This window comes from Thermobia domestica, chromosome 13 (assembly GCF_964235325.1).
Source record: "Thermobia domestica chromosome 13, izTheDome1.hap1.1, whole genome shotgun sequence".
NCBI lineage: Eukaryota > Metazoa > Arthropoda > Insecta > Zygentoma > Lepismatidae > Thermobia > Thermobia domestica.
In genome coordinates, this window is record NC_137466.1 from 200330003 (window position 1) to 200353461 (window position 23459).

A 23459-nucleotide genomic window follows, 5' to 3' on the forward strand; every position below is an offset into this window, starting at 1 on the left:
CGTTCGGGCCGCGGTGACTCAGTGGTAGAGCGTTCACCTCTGGTACTTGGGTTCCTGGTCCGATCCCAGCTCGCGCAAAGTAGACTTTGGGGTGGACAAACACCGTGTGTATGGGTTATCTTGGGGTTTTCCTGTTTCCTCCCACTTTTTCATTCTACCATATCATTCATTTCATCATCACCGTGTCCTTTAGCCTAGCCGGCATAACCGTGGAACTTAAAACTCAAAGATTTTATTTCATTTTTTTTCGATTACGACACCTATCAACATTCAGAGATATCTGTATAATATTTATAGTTTCATTGCAAAGATATCTTTGGATCTATTAATCTTTTATACATGTTACATTCACACACTTTCATGTTTCTTCTTCTAAATGTTACATTTTCATTCTTTTACTTATTCATTTCTTTAAATTGTTGATTAATCAAAAGTTTTCAATACTTCCTGTGTTTTCATAAGATTTGAAATTCCTCTTTAAAAATTCGCAGCTAGGGAGTCTTTTTTCAACGTTAAATGAGAAAAAGCAACAAAAGATGGCGGGACTAATCAAGTTGTGAATTTTAACAGTAGAGAAGCGTAAAGCGTTACTGTGTTGATATTGTGATTGAGCATCATTGAAAAACAATCTTGTTATAATTTCATTGCACTCCAAGATGAGTACTTCTGTAAGTATGTGGCAATTTAAAGTGTCAACGGATTGTGTGGTGTATCAAAAACTATATAGATAAGCTGTTATTATAGTGACAATGAACATTCATCACTAGCGAAAAGTTGTGCTCCTTAAGTGAATCATTGAACCTTGCTTGTTTATTTTCAGGCGAATAAAAATTTTGTAGAATCTATTGACTTTTGCATCTAGTTGAAACGACTTAATTCAAAATAATGAAGAGCTAAGTTCTAAAGTTAATGACTAACCGCACAAAAATAAACGCAGGAATACAAATCCGTGACGTTTTGGAAGTACAAGGTACATCTTACTGTAAAGTCACGCATATTTAAGAATACTATTGAAAGTTGCAATTCTGGAATACGTAAAGATCCCATATCGGGTTAGTTTTCGCAGATGTAAGCCAGAACGGGATAATTTTGGAAGTGGGCCAAAATCAGGTAAAATCACCTTGTTTACAGGAAAAATGAGTTGATGTTATGTAAATGTAATTACTAAGTACTAACATAACATAACTTAGCCTAAATAATCAAACACACAGAAAATATAGAAAGAAAGTACGAATTTTAAGCAAAGAATTCTGGTCCCTCCAAATACAAATATCCTAACCTAACCTAACTGAACCATCAAAAAATACGGGTTAAATTCCAAAATTGGGCGTCCGTTTCCAGCGAAATTTTTAAAATTTACAGGAAATATATGGATAATTTGATCGTTTGTGTGCTTGATAATATATAAGATACTCGAAAAATCTGTTTATTTGTTATATATAAGCGGTTATAAACATGGGACTATATGGCGAGCGGAGGGAACTACTTGGCGCAAGGTAACCGAACAGTTGCATTGTGGGAAAGAAACTAGCATTTATGTTACCAACATGGCGAATGTACAAGGGCAATGAACTAGCAGTTTTAACATTTGTGAAGGAATACATTGATTACGAGCAAAATCTTTTATAAGTTTGTGAAGAGCATGGATTAATGAACCTAATAACAAATTGCAGAAAGTGTGGAAAGGAGATAACAGTGAAAAAACTTGACGAAAGCGGACGCCCAACTTTGGAATATATGCCAAAAATACAGAAAATATAGCAAGAAAGCACGGAATTTAAGCAAAATATACTGGCTTCCAGTTCCAAAAAATATACCGCCAGAACTACTAAAAAAATCGAAAAATTTACGGGAAAAGTGGGGTAGTGGAACTTTTTTTGGATTATGTTTGGTACAAGGGGTCCAGAAGCACGTAAAAAACACAAAATTTACAGGAGAAAAGAATGACACAAGTACTTAAACGTAACATAATGTAACCAAATCTAACCTAACCTAAACCTACCTAATATTATAGATATAAGCGAAATTCTATCCTTTTTTGGAAAATTATATGGGATCCCTAAACTAACCTAACCTAACCTAAATTAAACTAACCTAAGCTAGCCTAAACTAACCTAACCTACTCTAAACTAACCGAATGTGAACAGAAATTACCAAAATTGTAACATTTTTTAGAGAAAAGAGCTAGACCCCTTCTGCTGAACATAGGCCTTTTTTTTTTTTTTTTTTTTTTGATATGACATCGTTTTGTTGTTTATCGTGTATCGCTTAAATTCAAAATTACTTGGCATATTTTTGGATTTGGTGGGGCAGAATTTTTTTGAATTAAAATTTCTTGTTTTCTTTGTATATTTTCTGTATTTTTTATTGGTTAGGTTAGGTTGATTAAGTTAGTTTCGGGTAGATTAGGCTAACTTTGTATCCCCCCCCCCCCCCCAGTTTCAAAGCTTTTCCAATTATTCTTTTGCAACATCCTCGTTTACGCGCATACCGAAAGTTGCTAACGTGCTTGATTCCTGCGGACGCTCCTCTGCAGTATCGCATTTACCTACCTACTTCGCTCCTGCGTTAACTCGGTTAGATGCAATTCGTGGTTTTTAATATCAACCTGATTCAGGTTGGTTGGTGTTCTTTGCACTGTAGTATTTACGACATTCCGGTATGTCCTGACGCTGTATTTTTATATACATAACGGTTATGCTCACCTAAAGTAAATCTGCACCAAGAGTACGTAGGAATGCTACTTTCTCCACAGGAAGTAACTTATGAGATATTAGCAGTGCATTTCATCATCAAAGAAGTACATAAATCATAAATTCATATACTTCTCACATCCGCAGAAAGCATCCCCACAAATATATTTGTGTTAGGCCTATATGTAGCCTATTATTGGTTCCTTATTATGTAAGAGTGGTAATATGATGTATTCGACAATATACCATGTTACCCTCTCCCATTATGCAGCAAGGAACCAAGAAGATAAGGCCTATGGAACCCGGAAATTCAGTGCCGCGTTCACAAAAGCTCTTCATTGACTTCTATCCTTAGCCAATTGAATTCAGTTTTTACTTTGTATTCCTATTTCTGCGAGATTCATCATAATATTGTTCTTCCATCTGCGTCTAGATCTTCCGAGTGGACGTTTTCCGATTGGGTTTTCAGTCATTTTTGCTTATTTTTTACATAACTTCTCTTCCTACTTCCCTAGGGATGCGAGGGGTCATTTACCCCCACAGTATTTGTTTCCAGTTTTAGTCCTATGTGTGACAAGTTTGGGAAATTGCTCCAGGCGCTGGCGCCCCAAAGTTACGCTGAAACATCCATCCATCAATTTATATTTAATATAGGTATTAACCCTCCCTCCGCCCGCTTAAAACAAAAATTTTCATAAACTCTGGGAGACTGGTCCGTTTATTTTTAATGAGAAGTTTCTATCTTTAGGTGTTCTTGAGATATTCAACTTCTCGCGTAAATTATGGCCTCCTGCTTTCCCTTGGGATATGCGTTAATTAAATTAATGAAGGGAGGGACACTGTGGCTCAGTGATAGTACGTACCTCTAGTGTATGTAATCCCTGGTTTTGTTCCTGGCCAAGTAAGTTTGTGGTGGATAACATCCAGTCCATGGGTTTCTCGGGTTACTTCCGTTTCGGCCCACATGCTCATTCCACCAATTCGTCCTCCATCATTCACTTGCCTTAATCATCCGTCTCCCTTAGCCTACAAGGCGTAATCGTGGGACGTTAAACTGAAACATTTCATTTCATTTTCATTTTCAAAGTAACATGAAGAAAATCCGGTTCGAGGTAATGATAATTATATGCGAACTATTTTAGTCGGTTCAGCTGTTTTTCTCTAACTTGATGACAAACAAGTTCACTTTTAAGAGACTTGAATCTAAGCCTGCGACTTTTACAATTAAAAATGACACTGCTTGGTTGTTTTATCCTCTTTCTTTAAAATAAATCAGAACAAAGTTGGTAGTTATCACACCTTTAAAAAAAAAAAAAAAAAAAGTAATTTTCCTCAGTACAGTCGAAGCTATTTGTTCTGTACAGTAGCACTAAAAAAATCGCATTAGGAAACTGTACACGCACATAAATATTTACACAACTGAAAAAGCAGAGAAGCTTTAAAAAAAAAAAAAAAAGTTTCGAGAAGGTGGTCTGATGTATGGTTTTGGGAAAGTGGATCCTTATCAAATTCACAGTCTTCATATTTAAACAAAGTTTGTTTCCAATATATTCATCTTAAAAACCACTACTATAAATGGTATTTTGCAAACAAATGGGTTTATATATAGGCTAACGAACATTGCCATTAACATAAGTTATTTACTTGTTTTCCTTTCAATTTCTAAGATAAGTTAGGTTCATGCTGTGTATCCTCCAGTTCATCTCATTTTTTTAATGTTTTAAGAAGAAATTTTATCAAATTAAATAATCATTAAAATTGAGAAGTAGAACTGATTATCCTGTGGTTATATTTTCAGGAATCAACTGGTCACATATTTAAGGATTATGCGTGGAGCCAAATGAAACCGAAGAAATTCAAATTGCCTCATACTCCTTCTCCAAAGTGAGTATTTTATTTTATTTCTTCGACACGAATTGTACCTAAAAACAATGAGTCGACTTTATTATTAAAAAGAAACTCGTAGAAGATGAAATTATGAGGTTATTAATTTAATACCTTTCGTTTAATGTAACTCTGGGTTCTTAATGTTTTAATGAAGTACAAATAAAAATGGGTTTTACACTTTCATCAAGTCTATCTAAAGAATTCTTTATGGTTCATTAAGAACCACTCGTCAGTTGATGGGTATGATTAGCAACAAACCTAAGAATGCTAGAATAAAGACAACTATTTCTAGGAAGAAAACTAGTATTCCTTGAAAGTGGACCTTAACTATGGCATAATTACCTAAGGAAGTAACCTAATGTATAATTACAAGTAGTCATTGGGCTAATCTTGGTATATGTCTGTTATTTTGTAATAAATTTTCTATATAACTCCCCATCGTCTTCAGCGGCGTTGTCTTGAAGCACCTGCATCATACTCATCAGCATCACATCATAGGCATCCATCGTTGTGGTATATAAACATTAAAACAAAAACGTTTCTTCTCGTAAGCTCTGCATATAGAACAAGAAGAAGTCCTAACTGATTAATCAACACCTAGGACAAACTGGTTGAGCTAGAAATTTTAAATTTGGACAGCACATAGGAATTTTGAAATGAAATGAAATGAAATGAAAATGTCTTTATTGAAGCGGGCGAGGTTCAGCCATGGCTGCTCTACCACCTGTCGTAGGGTTGCCATTAAGGATGGATTTTTGGAAGTTCGACGTGAAAGGGGAGCGCCAATAGGAGTTACAATTTTGTAAGATGCTCATATCTCGAAGTTCCTTAAGTGTAGACACGTGAAATTTGGCATTTGGACTTTCCATTTAAAATAATTGCGTGTTTCAGCGTTTCTTGATATGTTTGATCTTGAATGGAAGAAAAAGGAATGGCGGCGGTTAACTTAAGGCTTCTAATTCGGATGAACCCTATATGAAAAGTACAGAGGGGAAAATGCAAATTAGTGCCCGCAGTAGCATATGGTAATATTTGTTAGTAAAAATATATACAAATGCTTTGATATTGTCAGTAACAAAACAGCTACTCAGATCTGAGTAATAAGAAGAAAAGTTTCAGGGGGGGGTCTGTGAAAGTTCAGATTTTTAACAGTGCATAAACTGTTTAAGTTTATTTTATACGCCATAATTGATGTAAGAGTAAATGAATTGATTTACATAACTTGCATATATATATATCGGGTGTTCTAAAAATGGCGTCCATGGACAACAGAGCGTTATTCTGCAGGTCAAAATAAGGCTGTATAACGGAATACCCTCCAGGGATTCCTTCAGCCGCTATAGGGAATCAAAAATTACTTATGACCAACACCCAAGGAACCAGAAGGAGTGGAAGTCTGATGAAGACACTGTCCTTGTGTTGAAACTGTTATGTGATTGTGTATTTTGTATATATTATCACATAGCCCATGCTCAGTGTGTTGTTGTGTGCAATGATGTTGTGTTGTTTGACAATATGGAAACAAGGATTGATAGAATAGTTACAAAAATTTCATTATGTGGCAATGTCGTACGTTAACTTGGAACTATTAGCATTGTTCTACGATCCATCAAACAGTTACATCGATTCTTACACTAATAGGTGGTGTTCGTGTCAATGTCTATTGTCTTTAATTGCCATCTGGAAGGAATCGATGTAACTATTTGATGAATTGATAGATGGTGCCTCCCATCTCAATTCAGGCAGAGCATGTACCATCACCATCTCAGATATTGTTGAAACTTTTTTTATAGCAACTAGACATGGAGTGATATCAATAAAAATAAGTAACTACTCCTGAGAAGTCCTGCTCGAGAATCGGAGTAACTACACCTGGAGTAATCTCCTCCCTCAATTTCGTATCAATAAAACAAGCCACTACTCAGGTCTAGTCTGCTCCAGATTTATGAACGTTTACTCGCTCTTCCTCTGCACGTAGCACTGAGTCGTATCAATAAAAGAAGTAGTTACTCATTTCTCCTATCCGTCGCGCGGTCATTTCGTTGTTTTTAATCTATGGCGTAATATCCTAAACGCCGTGGAACGGGCAAGTAGCAACGACAGTTTCAATCAAAGTGCATTTGTGGATATTGTAAAAGTTTCCAGTGGTACTTTCAAAGCCACAGCTACCAGAAAGTAAACGAAGGAAAGTCGAAATCTTGAAGGCAATTACAGTAAAATACAACGAAATATCAAATACACCAAAAACTGAGACACAAATCCAAAAGAAAATCTTTAATATTCGAGCGAGAATAAAACAAAAATAAAAAAAGAAGGAAAATAAAAAAAAAAAAATGGGAAACAAGAAAATAATACTGAAACCATGGGGATGAACCTATTGGAGCTGATGGATGTTGATTCAAATTCAGCAATATCAAGATTAACACAACAAGCGTATATCACGTGTTGTCCAAGGTCTTTGTACATTATTTGGCTTTAAGAATGAAATCAGACACTTGGCTCCTTTGTTCCTTTAAAAAAAAAAGTCCAGCCACTTACGGCATAAAGCACGTCCATCTAATTGCGTTTTCCACACCATACGTGTCCCCTTTCGCCTTGACATAAACAAAATATATTCTTATGTATACATCCTTCCTATCAACGTTGAGTTGATTTGATTTTGAGTTTAACGTCCTTTTCAGTAGCGTGCCTATATGAGACGGAACGCACTGATTAACGTGGAATCCGAACCCCATGAGCTCCCGCCGGGAATCGAACGCGGTTCTCCTATGCCAAAGGCATGTACGCTGACTGCTTAGCCACGAATGAGCTCTTCCTATTAACGTATTCATCTCCAAAATACTAGGATTCTTTATTGCCACGTGTGTATAGTCAAGTGCTCCGATAGTACCCGGAAATGTATATTGTTCTTGCCACTCTGGCTTTGCTGTTTGCATATTACGCACACTTACGGAAACAATCCATTTTTAGATTTTGCAACAATCGCATCCGTTACACTTGTAGTAGTCATAGACACAGTACTTTGAGCCACACCAGATCTCCTAACATTACGATCTGGAATCCCGGATCACTCACGTAACGCAAGAAAACCCTATATTTTCGTCATTACGTAGTGCACCACCCCGAATTTCATGGGGGCGCGGTGGCTCAGTGGTAGAGCGTTCACCTCTGGTGCTTGGGGTCCCGGGTTCGATCCCAGCCCCCGCCAAGTGAACTTTGTGGTGGACAAACACCGTGCTCGTGGGTTTTCTCGGGGTTCTCCCGTTTCCTCCCACTTTCTTCATTCCACCATTTCACTCATCTCTCATCATCACCGTCTCCTTTAGCCTAACCGGCATAACCGTGGGACGTAAAACTCAAAGATTTCATTTCATTTCATTTTCACCCCGAATTTCGATTGATTCTCCTTAAAAAAATGTTGCGCCAACCACTCTACATTTTCTTTCATAAACCTATAATGCTTTTTTTAATCTCCATTTCCAACATTTCTATGTGGTTTATTAGTTTTTCTACGTAGCAAAACAATCATATACTCTGTCATATTTCGCACGGAGTCACCTATTGAGCTTGCTCCACAAATTTGGAGAAGTTACTAGCATCACAGAGGAGTCTTGGATTTTTATTGATATCAAACGCGGAGTAGTTACTTGGCTTGAGATTAAAGGTGTGGTTACTTCAAAAGGGTGGGGCTTCTCCGAGGTCAGCCGAGACGACTAGTGCTCAGTTCTCTTTTTATTGATACCAATGCGAGTAACTACTACAAAATTGGGAATTATGAGTAACTTCTCCGTTTTATTGATATCACCCATGTTTTTAAGAGACCCATATTTTTTTGTTTTGTCGAAAAAAAATTTCCCGCCAAGTAATGGGCCATCAAAGACGGGGAGTACAATTTATGAATTGTAAAAGACATGGAAAATGGTCAACTTCGGAGCCCCACCATTCAGCTATGGAGACAGGTAGAGATATATTTCTTGTTGTGGTATGTACATAGCGATATAAATAAACTATATTTTATTGTACTTCGGTTTGCGCATGCGTACCTTTTTGTACATAAATTAACAAATGAACATTAATTTATCTGAAAAGTCGAAGTTAGCGAATTTTTTTCGAGCACTTCCGGTTCGAATTTTGAAATTCTGTTTTCACGGTTGGTAAGAACTAGTTACCCGCTTTCCGAAAAATATTTTGTATCGCTTCTGTGTGCAACCGTTTTGTCGCAAAAAATTCGAGAAATTGTAAAATTCTCAAAAATCGCCATTTTTGGGCGCCATTTTCTAGAAAACACCATCTTTTAAAATTCTGAAATTTTGTCAGATGGTTTAGCTTTACATGAATAATAAACACACCAAATACCATTCTCGACCAATGCTTCATGAATTAACTACAGCCTTTTGAAGTTAGCGAAGTTTCGTTAACTTTGATATCACAGTTAGCAACACTGGAAACAATAAAAATGCAATGATTTGATGATGTTTGTGGTTCACATTAATTAAATGAAGAATAAAAGGTTTTCATGACTGGTTTTTTATTATTTTGATCAAAAAAGCGCTGTGAAATAGTAAAATTATTCCTCCCCCCCTTCTCCGTTTTTTTAAAAACGAAGTAATCTGAGATGGGAATTACGATTACGAAACACACAAATTTTAAGTTTACTTAAAATGGCCATCCAATAAATTCTGATGATCTATAAAAAGCCTGAACTATTACCTCAGTGATGACTTGGAATGATCCAGACAAAGTCTCAATTAAGTGCGATGCCATTACAGTGATCGAAAAAGGACAAAAAGTTTTTTAAAAAATCCAAACAATTTCTTACGCGTTCCATCAAAGAAATTTACGGACTTTCTTTTAAACAGAACAATCTCAGCATAAGAATGGGTCACTCAGAATTTTATAGTATTCGACTAAAGTGGGTCAGTCCGCAACCTGCTAGGGAAGTGTGTGTGTGTGTGTGTGTATTGTTCAAATTTTAAGTTATCTGCTACTGCGTTGCAACAAATCAAAGGTGCAACCTGTATTGAAGCAGTCATGAGTGAGCTATTTCCATTAGTAGTATGATCCGCTGAAAAAGACAGCTGTCTTCTTCAAGAATGTAGTGAATGTCCTGGAATGAAAGGAATAAGTGTGGAGTCTTTCATGCTGCTGAAAATGAAAGTGTTACGTACGCCATATGGGAAAACAATGATCTCGTTAAACAAAAAACTGTGCCACTTTCCGTTTTCGTATCGTACATTGCTGGTTTAACTGTAAGACTTGTAATACCGAAAGCATCGTATAAAATTTCAAGATAAATTCTATTTTACTTCATGTGGACTTCGTTGAAAACTGGACTGTTATTCTGCAAAGTGAAATTCAGTTATATCACCGGAATATGGAACAACTGACAGTTTTGTTGTAATAAGCGACGACAAAACACACGATTCGGCTCATATACTCATAGCCATAGACAAGATTCTAAAAATACTCGAAGAAAAGCGAAAATATAAGTTATAGAAAAAGGTTCGAATACGTGGAAATAAGTGTCTACAAATTTCCCAAACCGTGTCAGTGATTTATGATGGTGCTGCATCCCACTTTAAAAATCGCTTTTAGATGTTCGAGATGCAGACAGGTCCGATAAAGCAGTGGTTTTGCAGTGAAACCGGTCATGCTAGGGTCTCTGTGACAGTATTAAGGGGGGGGGGGGTTGTAAAGAACGTGGCAACGCGGCATAACCTTAGGCAAAAACAGGTACACAGTATTAAAACCGCAAAAGAATTCGTGAGTATAGTGCAAGTATAAACTCCGGGTATTACTCTCGTTTTGTTGCCTGGAACTGAATTCGACAACTTCCGGAAGAAAAAAAAAAAGCAAGAATGGGAAAGTATGTGACCGATAACGGTATTCAACGAAGTCACCTTTGGCTTTCGGAAAATGGCGAAGTTTTTATGGCAGTAACGGGTCAACATAAACTAACTTCATGCTTCCCCCAAAATTGAGCTTCTGCAATTCAAAGTGTAGATTTAAGAAGTCTGCAAAAAGGAACTTTTGTTACATACATATGCTCAAAGGCGCCGATTTCTCAGTAGATTGAGGGGGGCGGGATTGAGATGCAGAGAATATATATATATATGAGGATTTTAAGACAAATTGCATTCAAATTAGGTCAAATATTGTATATTCATAAATATAATAGGGGGCCCACATCAGCTTTGGTGGCTCCGGTCCCTCCCCAGGATCGGCGCCCTTGCATATACTTATGATAACCAGTGGTGCGTAGCAGAATTATGAATAAATCATGAATTACGTACAGTTGAAGTGCTGTTTATGCTTCCACATGGACTTTCAGCAGGGTACAGGTTTCCAGAAGAGCATAACAGAAGTGAAAATAAGTGTTTTGTGATTATCGACAATGTGCTACGCAGGAGCGGATCCAGGACGAACTTCTGAGGGGGGGGGGGGGGAGAGATGTAATACTGCTACTTAGAGCTACTTTTAAGAGCTCCAAACTTTGGAATGGGTTTTATTTATATATAAAATAAGAAAGTTTCTTCTGTGAGGGCGATCGACTCCTTGGATCCACCTCTGGACGAGTTGTGAGTGTACTACTGCTATTAGCAAAGAAGACACCAAGCAAGCAAATGATTGGTTCATGTGAAAAAAAATCAGTGAAATTTTGCTTCCGAAGACCATTTTAAGTAAGTGAACTTAAAATTTGTGTGTTTCGTAATCGTAATTCCCATCTCAGATTACTTTGTTTTTAAAAAAACGGAGAAGGGGGGAGGAATAAATTTACTATTTCACAGCGCTTTCTTAATCAAAATAATAAAAGACCAGTCAGGAAAACCTTTTATTCTTCATTTAATTAATGTGAACCACAAACATCATCAAATCATTGCATTTTTATTGTTTCCAGTGTTGCTAACTGTGATATCAAAGTTAACGAAACTTCGCTAACTTCAAAAGGCTGTAGTTAATTCATGAAGCATTGGTCGAGAATGGTATTTGGTGTGTTTATTATTCATGTAAAGCTAAACCATCTGACAAAATTTCAGAATTTTAAAAGATGGTGTTTTCTAGAAAATGGCGCCCAAAAATGGCGATTTTTGAGAATTTTACAATTTCTCGAATTTTTTTGCGACAAAACGGTTGCACACAGAAGCGATACAAAATATTTTTCGGAAAGCGGGTAACTAGTTCTTACCAACCGTGAAAACAGAATTTCAAAATTCGAACCGGAAGTGCTCGAAAAAATTCGCTAACTTCGACTTTTCAGATAAATTAACGTTCATTTGTTAATTTATGTACAAAAAGGTACGCATGCGCAAACCGAAGTACAATAAAATATAGTTTATTTATATCGTTATGTACATACCACAACAAGAATTATATCTCTACTTGTCTCCATAGCTGAATGGTGAGGCTCTGAAGTTGACCATTTTCCATGTCTTTTACAATTCATAAATTGTACTCCCCGTCTTTGATGGCCCATTACTTGGCGGGAAAATTTTTTTCGACAAAACAAAAAAATATGGGTCTCTTAAAAACATGTCTAGTTTGCTATAAAAAAAAGTTTCAACAATATCTGAGATGGTGATGGTACAATTTTATTTTATTTTATTTTTATTTATTTTTTTTTTTTTTTGCCTAAGTTGAAATGGAAGGCACCAGATGTACTCGATGATTTCTTATTGCGACTTTGCCACATAGTGCAGTTCGCGTCTCCAGGCGAGGGCCTGAAATGTTTAGTTACATATATATTATTCGCTTTATTTTGACTTACAGAATAGTGCTTTGTAGTCCGTGGGTGCCATTTTTAATATATATGTTCAGTTATTTCGATGCCCTCAGACTGAAATAGTAATGTAAACATTTTTACTCTGTTACCATATTGATCGGCTTATATATATATATATATATATATATATATATATATATATATATATATATATATACAAACGCGTGAAGCGGCAGATGTATAAAGAAGTCTAGTTTAAACAAGAACAATGTCTCCAAAATTATGTACAGTATTTCGAAGACGAAGGAAAGTTGGTTGCTAAAAAGTACAGATTAAGAATAGAATCACTATTTATTTATTTTTATTTCTTTCTTTATTTATTTCTTTGCCAAAGTTCCAGATACAGCAAGGCAGCCATTTTACACTGAAACTATATAACATAGAATATAAAATTAACAATAACAAGTGTAAACAAAAAAAGCTATATAAAGGTCCATAAGTGTAGCAATAACAAATTGAAATAAAACTAAGGTTCTATAAGTGTAGCAATAATTTCCCGTCGGAATACATTCTCAGATTTAAAAATATTCACGTCAGAAACAATGGAGTTAAATTCAGAAGCCAGTCTATGGAACAAAGAACGCTGAATAATTGATGATCGAGGCGTGTTGCAATGAAGTAGTTCACTATTTCTAGTTCTTCTTGCAGGTACCCGAATATTAAATTTAGAAATTTTTCTTCAGTTCTAAATTTCCCATTTAGAATTCTATGAAGAAACATCATATCAAGTAGCATGCGACGAGATAAAGGTGTACGGATGCCAAGAACAGTCAACAATTCAGGTTTACTTAAACAGCGTACAGAAGTTATTCTTTTCCTGACAATGGCAAGAAAGAAATTTAAAACTGGGTCATTGCGAGAGAGATTAAATATTTAGAATATTTAAATGTAAAATCTACTAATTCACGAAGTAAGAATAACATAATAAAGAAGTCATTTCTACAGGTGCCACGCCTCTAAGTAAAGTGATAATCGCTTACCAAGTTAAAAAAAAAAGAAAAGAAAAGTCAATATCTACTTTAGAATAAAGCTGATTCTTGACATATTTACACTTTTACACCCACTCTTAATTATAATGACTAGAAAACGAAAAAATAAATTAAATTAAATTTTAAAAAAATAAGCTTGTGACTCTATATGTGCTGGGAATTTTCAATCTGTAGATCAATTTCTGATCGGTGGATCTTTCCTTGTATTCCCTATTAACTTTAATATAAATATATAAACACTGACAGTGTAACAAGATAACATCAAGTTATAAGTGGTTCAGCACCGATTTTAAATAACTGTTAAAAACAAATAATTCTGTTCACATTTGCAACATAATATGACAGGGATACTATTAAATCAAAATTTTCCATTATTATTTAAAATTTAATCGACTGAACAAGGTGGGTACATTTTAACATTTATGTAAATGCACAGAATGTATGATATCGAGGGGAACATTTCATAGGACGTGTGGACTCATAGATTTCACTTTCAGCACTTGTCATATACTTAGCAGCTCTTATCATATTTTTTACCTAATTACTTTATCTTTTTTTTTTTCAAAGTTTCATTTATTGGAAATCTTAAAAAAAATAAAAAGTATTTCTTTTATTCTAATGTTTGCAATCCGGAAATGATCACATCACTGTTTTTTTGGTTTGTATATAGGTCCTTACCTCGTGCAGTTTAGAAAATAAAATGGCGGTACCCATGGCAACGTGGAGGATGTGATGTCACATTATTTCAGTCAATATCTAGCATCTTCATGGGAAGGTTGTCGTATAATTGACTCACCATAAATTTTCTTCATTGCACAAAATAACACTTCTCAAAATACTCTGCAGAAATTAAAAATCTCAAAATAAAATACGCTTGATAAGTTTATACAAAAATAACTGTTTTCTTACACAGTGACCACAGAATTACAACTACTGGGATTTTAAGAGTTCAGTTCTTGTTACTGATAATATCGTTGTATTTATATATATAGTTTTATTACCAGAAGAAACTTTTTTTTGTTTTCTTACTGCTACACATGTGTTACAAAGATGGATACCGTGTGATGTGGTGAGTTTCATATAAATGCTTTAAGAAAACGCTGCTGAAGAAGGTGGAATTTCTACTCAAAATTTCGGCAATTACTAAACTAATAGACATATACCGAGATTAGTAATAAATAAATTAGGGATGGGCGAAGCCGGTTTTTATAGAAACCGGAAAGCGGTTCCTAGAAAAACCGAAATCTGAAAAACTGACATTTCGGCTTTCTCCAAAACGGGTCGGTTTTTCACCGAAACCGGTTTCGGTTTTCTCCAAAACTAGTTGTTTTTTTCCACCGAAACCGGTTTCGATTTTCTTCAAAACCGGTTCGGTTTTCACCGAAACTGGTTTCGGTGAAAACTTTTGGAAAACACAAAATTATTTCTGTGGGAACGGAATCGGTTTCCGAAGAACAACGAAACACTATTCAGGTCAGAAATAAAACAAATTTTGGAAAAACCGGATCCGGTGAAAAACTGAACCGGTTTTGAAGAAAACAAACCGGTTTTTGTGCCCACCACTAAACCAAATATTCCATATTGTATATTTATTTATAGAAATTAATTGGTGCATAATTTTTAAACATTAATATTACAATACTTAACTGTTGCATGTTGCTTCTTACGCTAGGAACTTTGTTTTGCAGTTTAAGTTAAAATTCGATCCATGTATGCTCTCAGTGCGAATGGAATATTCATATCTTGCATTAAGGATAAGAATGCTAGCACTAAGTATTTCTTCCATTATTGTGCTGTTGCTTTCAGTTTTCACTAAAAATATATAAGTTTAATTTCTAAAATAATAGGTGCAGGTGGTATATAATAGTTCTGCGCTAAAGTTGTCAATTCGTTACTTTTATAATTACTTATTTTTACAGGGAGTTGCTAGCACCTGATAAGAAGGTGATCGTGATATCATTTTTTGGAAAGACTCCGTTCTATGTTAAAGGCTGTAAGGCCGGGATAATTGATTCTATTCCTGGAAGACAGATATTCCAACCGTCAATGTTAGATGATCCTGACGTTGACGATGATTTCATGGTAAGTTACTTTGTTCTCATTGCGTTATTTTATTATGTTTATAGAGACCGGACGTTAGGCAAAATGCTCATTGGGAAAATATATATATATAATTTATATAATATAAATAACACACACAATATATATTTGGTCTAAGAATTAATTCGTGCGGGTGGACAAGAGATGGCGCAACGAACGGAGCGTCCCACAGTTCCGTGTATCCACACATGTGTTGCAAACCCCTGTCATCGCGTATCGTTCGTAGTATAGGGCAGTGGATTAAAGCGTCAACAACATCAGTTTGTAGTTAAGTGAACATGGCGCAATTTGTGTCTGATAAAGTGTTTTTGCGGGGTGTCCTGCTGCATTACTTTAACATGCAGAAAAGTGCGACTGAAAGTCATCGTATTTTGGTGGAAGTGTATGGTGACCATGCTCTAGCTGAGCGAACGTGTCAGAAGTGGTTTGCACGGTTTAGAAGTGGTGATTTCGGCTTGGCAGACCAAGAGCGAGCTGGACAGCCAAAAAAATTTCAAGACGAAGAATTGACAGCATTGCTCGAGCAGGATTCGTGTCAAACGCAGGAACAACTTGCAGCAGCATTAGGCGTTGATCAAACAACAGTCTCCAAACGCTTGAAAGCCATGGGAATGATTCAAAAGATGTCACATTGGGTTCCACATGAATTGAAAGACAGAGACGTTGAAAGACGAAAAACCATTTGCGAATTGCTGCTTCAACGACAGCGCAGAAAGGGGTTTCTGCATCGAATTATTACGGGTGATGAGAAGTGGATCCATTACGAGAACCCTAAACAAAAAAAGGCCTGGGTGAAACCAGGTGAACCAGGTCCATCACAACCAAAACGAGATATTCACTGTGCAAAGGTTATGCTGTGCATATGGTGGGATATGAAAGGTGTGGTGTACTATGAGCTGCTGCAACCGGGTGAAACTATGAATGGAGAACGTTATCGACGACAATTAATGCGTTTGAAGCAAGCTCTGGCCAGAACACGACCAGAATGGGAGAACAGACATGATAAACTTATTGTTCAACATGATAACGCTCGCCCACATGTCGCAAAACCGGTCAAAACCTATTTAGAAAATGTCGGATGGGAAGTTTTACCCCCACCCGCCGTATTCACCAGACGTTGCTCCTTCGGACTACTACTTGTTCGATTGCATGAACAACGATTTGATTGGACAGCGGTTTACTTCTTCAGAAGATATCGAAACATGGGTCTCTGACTGGATCGCTTCCAAGGATGAGGACTTCTTTCGCCACGGAATCCGTACATTGCCTGACAGATGGGCGAAAGTGGTGGCTAGCGATGGACAATATTTTTCTTAAGGTATTTATGTATTTTGTGTTTGTACTACAGCTTCAATGTGTGCGTACCAACCGCACGAATTAATTCCTAGACCAAATATATATATATATATATATATATATATATATATATATATATATATACTAGGTCGGCCAATAAATGCAAATGGCGACGTCTGCCATTTGTAAAATTTTTACACTTTATTAAATACATAATTCAATTTCTTAACACTCATAATTCATGCAAGTAATCAACACCGTTAATGATGAAGAAGACAAGACAAACATACGACGAAGAGAGTAGGTGCACCCAAACTTTAGAATAGTTTGTTTTTGAATCGGGATTAAAGTATATTGTTTCAAATAGGAAAATATAAATAGTGTGAATGATCTTGATTCTATTGACCTTTCACCACACTATTTCTAGTCGTGAACAATGATTATTTTATTTTATTATATTTTAAAGTGATAAAGTGTGGTTCATTTAACCAGCTAATGGGGAATTTCAACCTTGACTTTGTACTTATCAATAACCTTGCGAAGTGGAGTCAGTGCTTCGTCGCACAATTTTTAGTTTTTGAATTTAGCTATCTTTGTTTAGGTTATTGTCTTTACATAACTAACTTAATTTTTGAGAGAAGTTATCAGTCTTTTCGTCCGTGTAGTACTTGTGAAAAAAAAAAAAAAATGGTCTTCATCCAGAGTAACTTTTCGTTCATCTCCTAATTTCGTTGTTTGAAAGTTTTAATAAAAGTGTATTTGCCGTAGACATAAACAATGAATCCTCTCTTTGTAACGTAAAATTACTGACATTTGACAAAACACTTGGCACTTGGACATCTGCATAATAGAAACGGTACAGTTTGTGAACAAAAGGAAATTTCTTTCCATGTATTGATCAAGTCCACTTTTAGGGTCATTCAACTGTTGATGGCAATCATCATCATGATCGGTACTCTGCCGTTATTGGCAGGTCACTTGCCGCAGCTGAGAAGTTTCCATGATCCACGGACCTCTTCGTCTTCATGTATGATCTTTCTGCTTTTATATCGTCCATTAATTGTAGCCTTCCTTATCCCCCTCCCTCTCTTTCTTGCCACCATACCCTCTAGCATGTCTTCATGATACAATTTCCTTTTAACCAATATCCGAATCGTTTCTCGTTCTCTTCTAAATAATATCTAAAAGTGTTCTTTTCTCTCCCGCCACTCCTAACACCCTCTCATTCGTTTTCCGTTCTACCCTACTAATTCTTTCCATTCTTCTCCATACCTAGTTGATGGTAAGATGTACACTAAATAGCTAGAAATCACTCTCATTTAAAATAAACAGAAGATCTCTCAAATATAGCATCCTCTAATATAAAATAATGTTATACTTCTCTCTGATTTTATTATTATTTTCAAGTTGTATGCAGTATCTCTGTACTCTCTGTACAATAACTACCAATGTAGCTTAGTGGTAGAGCGCTCACCTCTGGTGCGTGGGGTCTCTAAATCGATCCCAGCTGACAAGTGGACTTTGTGACAAACACCATGATCTTCGGTTTTCTCGTTATTTTCATTATTATCATCACCGTCTTCCTTAGCCTTAGAGTATAATCGTAGGACTTTAAACTTAAAAAGAAATAATAATAATAACAATAAACCTGCTGTACTTTCCTGTGATCCAATAGAAATATTAAAAATACTTTAAAATACTAAAAGTCCTCTTGTGAGTGACATGAACCTTTAACTCGAGACAGCCTAAGGGGTGCCTCGGAGGCACCCTCGTCAACTTTTAATGTCATTATTCTTAGTAGGTATTTCGTGCCGTTTCCTGCGCTCTAGAATTCTTCTCTCTCTTTGAAATACACCCTCTGATTGCGTTTCCTAAGCATTTTTTTTAACTTTACCTCATAGGTTATTTTTTATACTGATGTAAATACCCAAGAGGTGCCTCTGAGGCCCCTATTGAAGTATGTACTTTTCTAATTATTTGATACTGTTCATTTTTTATTACCATTGACAAATGATTTCATAGCAAAGTAGTGACTAGCCTTTCCTATTAATGACGGAAAATACAAATGGTCGTGGTGGGTTCAGGTAGCTTGTATATGCAGCAGGGAGTCTCACCACTCCTTGGGCCTTTTAAGGGTAAAATTAGCATGATCTTTCTCGGGTTAAATACCGTACAATAGTAACAATAAGCTGGCTATATGCTAATAAGAATTACTAACGTTTTAGTTAAAACATACAGTCAAGAGTCAATCTAAACTGAAAGAACAAAATACATATTCGGATAAATACATCTGTGTTATTTAAGGAAACTTATATTAGAAATTGAAAAATGTAGAACTGCATGTGAATTTATATATTTGATTTGTTTCCATCTCTTTCCAATAATCCACCTCTTTCTAATAATCTAGAAGTTTTTAACGATATAGTTATTACTGTCTCTGATAATATTACCTTTCTCTTTATTTTCAGTGTGAAATTGAAGGCTATTATGATGTTAACAATAGAACCATTTACCTCCATTTAAGAGGGGTATTTGATGTTCATACACTTGTTAAGACGTTAGAGAAAGCAGCAAAGGATGTTGAAGAAAAGGTATGTTGAACACCATGTATTAGCATGTAATTTAATGTGGAAATAGTGTAAGTAAAGGTTAAAGGATACATAATTGGTTCTTTTCTGTCATAATACTTTCTTTTTTGAATTCGCTATATTTTCACAAAGACTATCTCAAAACAAATTCAGTGACACTCCCATTTCCGAACAACGCCATGAAGCTACCCGACAATGATGTAGCTGTGTAATCTAATACGTTAGCTAGTAATGGAACAGGTTGCGAGGTATTTTGGTTAGGTTAGGTAAAGAATTCTCGGTACTATAGAAATTTAACCATACATATTTATTTTACTAGTAAGTTTACAATTGTCAGTATCATTACATTTCTTCTTCTTCTCGAAGACAAATCGCACAACGCTTCTATATGTAGTTACAACTCGAGAAACATAGAGTGAGAAAATCAACGCACTTTCTCGTACAGCTTCGAAGCGTACACTGATGAAAACAAAATTCGTTCGGCGCATTGTTATCGTTACACAATGAGTCAGGGTTGGCTGGTTAAAAAAAAAAAACCACGAAAAAACGAAAAATGTTCGTAAAAGGGTAAGTGTTCGTAAAATCTTTATAAACAAACATTTGTGGGTTATCACGTTTCACTCCCGTATATTATAGTATTATATTCAGACCTAAATTCCCCACTCATTACTCAAAGATATTAAACTACAAAAGCAACTTTTTTTAAATAAGTTTATGAATGTTTCTTTTGTGATTTTTTAAAATTGTTTATTATTATTGTTATGCAATTGCAATTGAAGAAAATTCTAAATATTGTTTCGTTTCAATAATGTTTACTATTGATAAAGTACATCGAAATGCCGTACTTTTTTTTTGGGAGGAAGGGTCATACAAAACCCACGAGAGGCATTTATTGAAATCAGAAATATCTTTGGTATCTATTTATATATAAATTAGTCAGAGCCAAAATGGACTCAAATAATTCGTATCTTTATTCACTTTTATTACTGATACGCAAATTAAGTCGTTGTATTTCTTTAACTTGGACTAATAAAAGTCGTTGTTAACTAACTTGAACTAAATTAGTTCTTCTGTACTCTGCAGTATTTTGAAATTGTCCATATGTAGTTCTGTATAATGGTTCCACTTCTGCAACTGTTTACTTTTTGTCCTTCTGAAATGACTCTTGATAATTATATTAACAAGTATATAAAGAACAGTACACACCGTATTTTTATCAGGAGTCCTTCATGAGTGAGTCGGCAAACGTATCGCATTTATGCCCAATTAGTCCCGTTTTTGAGTTTAAATGGAGGACGATTTCTCTCGGATGTAAACCGAAAAGCCGTTTGGATTCCGCTTTAAGCTTATGTGACCCCTTCCAGCATAACCTGGTTGTTACATAATAACACCAAGGCGAACCAAACTTATTTCTGTCCATATGTGATATAAATACATAGAGCAAATTATTTAAACCAAAAAAACCTGGTTTAAACCAAAAACAACCTGGTTTCTTGGTTTTTTCAATAAAAACCATGGTTTTTGCCAACCCTGCAATGAGTTGACCTAAACAATAAATAATAAAACGAGTTGACCTAAACAATAAATAATAAAATCAGTTGACCTAAATAATAAATAATAAATTTGAGGTCGATAACTTCAATTATTTGTAAAGTATTTTGACGAGAAACACTTACTGCACCAAAGAGATCAGATCAAGAATTGCCATAGCCAAAGAATAATTCAGCAACAAAAGGTCACTCTTAACTAGCAGCCTTAATATTGGACTAAGGAAGAAATTGCTCAAGTGCTATATATGGATTATGTTGGACTTCATGGGTTAGAGATTTGGACATCACGGAAGTTAGAGAAGAAATATTTAGAGAGCTTCGAAATGTGGTGTTGGAGGAAGATGGAGAAGATAAAATGGATAGAGAGAGAATAAAAGCCAAAGATGTTTTAAAATGGATAGGATAGAAGAGGACGCTTCTAGACACCATCCTTCGTAGAAGAGCCAATTGGATTGGACACATCGTGCGAAGAAAAATTCTCTCTTGATACTGCCATAGAAGGAAAGCGGGGAGTAGGGAGAAGAAGAACACCATTGATCAATGGTTTGAAAAATAGAATACAATATTGGAAGTAAAAGAGAAAGCTGAAGATCAAGAAACATTTCCAGACGAAAAAAAAAAAAAAAGTCTCAGCATCTGTCAAAAGTCAGAATGTTTAATAATGATAATATAATATATTGTTGAGTCATTCTTTGGAATAGAACTTAAATATATTTCATTGTTATTTGACGTTAAATATGAACACCATTGAATTTTAAAATTTAAATATGTAATTATAACGTCAAAAGAAAAACTATTGTCCAGGAACTATCATATATAAAACAATTCTTCTCAGAGTATAAACACCTCATCCAGTTCCTTGCCAGGTGGTAAAGTGCCAAGGACCGACGAGACGTTACCACGTTGGATAGAAACGGATATGCGCTGTATTAGATAAGATGTGGAGCGAACTTCGCCGGAAACACAAGAAATGCGTCTTCCTACCTCCCTAATGAATTCAAGACTTCTTGCACCCCAAGCACCACTGGTTTCAATAGCGATTGGAGTGAAAACAAACTTTTCAAAAAGGTTGTTGTATTTTCTTTGCTTTTCAGCTCCTCCGCGATTAGCAACAGCTCCAGCGTTCATTACTGACAGAGGGAGACTTGAATGAGCGTATGTATCAGCGCATGTGAAGTCCCACAATAAACATTTACCTCTCATCCATGGAACCAGTGTTATGCCATCTGGTCGCTTTCCATCCGAACGACAGCAACCAGAAGGCTCGCGTATTGAAGGAAATCCAGCTGTGTTGAGGGCTCGTAGTATTATATCATTTACAGAGGAATGTCGGGCGAATCTACCAGCGCTCTTCATGCATGAAAGGCCATACAGGCCACGTTGGTTAACCTCATCCCCATAGCAATTCCTCTATAGATGCAAATTCAATGTTGTATCATATTATAGCTAGGAACTAAAGAGCAGTGTATTTATTATAAATATACTTCTGTCAGCTAAATGGTTAAAACACGTTCATTCGGTGTTCGTGGTCTTACATTCGATTCCCGATGAGGAGACAATTTTCATGTTGGTCCAATATCATGAATAAAACCGGCAATTATGGCGATAAACCAGCAAAAAAAACAAGAAATGGCAAGGAAAGTAAACTTTAACAATGAATTTAAAGATGTCAGTTTATATTGCAAATTAGATATTTATTGTATTTTACATGTTATTAATTTACCAAAAGCTCGCAATAAATACATTAATCTACACCAAGGATTGTAATAGCACCACTGAAAAGTGTAAAAACATACCTGCTATGTGCAGATGTCTTAAATGCACGGACGACTCACATAAATATAGTTTGAACTGTTTTTTACGTCTGTAAAGCGTATTTTTAACACTCACAAGTGTTTTTTCTGCAGAAAATTTTTTGAAGAATCCCTGCAGGAAAATATTGACCAACAAAAGCTCATCGCAGAAAGACAAAGAAAGTTCTATCATCGGGAGTATGACTTCCAAAGAATCAATAATCAGTACATGAAGGAGGAGAAAGAAAATTACAAATCATAATAGAGGTACACAAACTGCAAGGAAAATACGCTGATGGATACCATTACCAAAAACTTTTTTTTTTTTTTTTTTTTAAAGAAAGAAAAAGTCCATATTATGTAAACTTTACTTTGGCGTTTGATAAAGCAGTCATACTAGAGATTACGTGAGTCACTTCTCATTAAACGATATTATAAGCATTTTCTTTAGCTTGTCCACACACAAGTTGTGAGTTTTGTCGGTTAAGATACATTTCCAGCCTAAAACAATTGTTTGACAAGATCATATTTGAGGCATCACAACGTTGGAATTCAAAGCAACACGAATCATATTTTCCATGTCTTTTGGTGGTCAACAATAATTTATCCCCCACCCCACCCCGATGAGTAGCATTAAAGTATATATATATATATATATATATATATATATATATATATATCTCACAGGAGAGCTGCATTCCACAATAATGACAAGCAATGTGATTGTATTTCCGGTATATACTGTATATGAAAAAACTAAAACATAATCAATGATTCCAATAA

General features: G+C 35.5%; 1 protein-coding gene across 4 annotated transcripts in view; it reads left to right on the top strand.

Moving 5' to 3' along the window:
- Positions 1 to 515: 515 nt before the first annotated feature.
- LOC145668948 (nonsense-mediated mRNA decay factor SMG8) overlaps positions 516 to 23459 on the top strand; it is a 73595-nt gene continuing 50651 nt past the window's right edge. For 2 of the 4 annotated variants that reach the window (XM_081737235.1, XM_081737236.1), the window contains exons 1-4: positions 516 to 668; positions 4492 to 4577; positions 15269 to 15431; positions 19214 to 19336. In XM_081737235.1, coding sequence (XP_081593361.1) covers positions 657 to 668; positions 4492 to 4577; positions 15269 to 15431; positions 19214 to 19336 — 384 coding nt within the window. In that variant the 5' untranslated portion in view covers positions 516 to 656. Of the gene's footprint in view, positions 1111 to 4491; positions 4578 to 15268; positions 15432 to 19213; positions 19337 to 23459 lie in introns of all 4 variants that reach the window. The other 2 variants (XM_081737237.1, XM_081737238.1) reach the window with 2 other exon arrangements.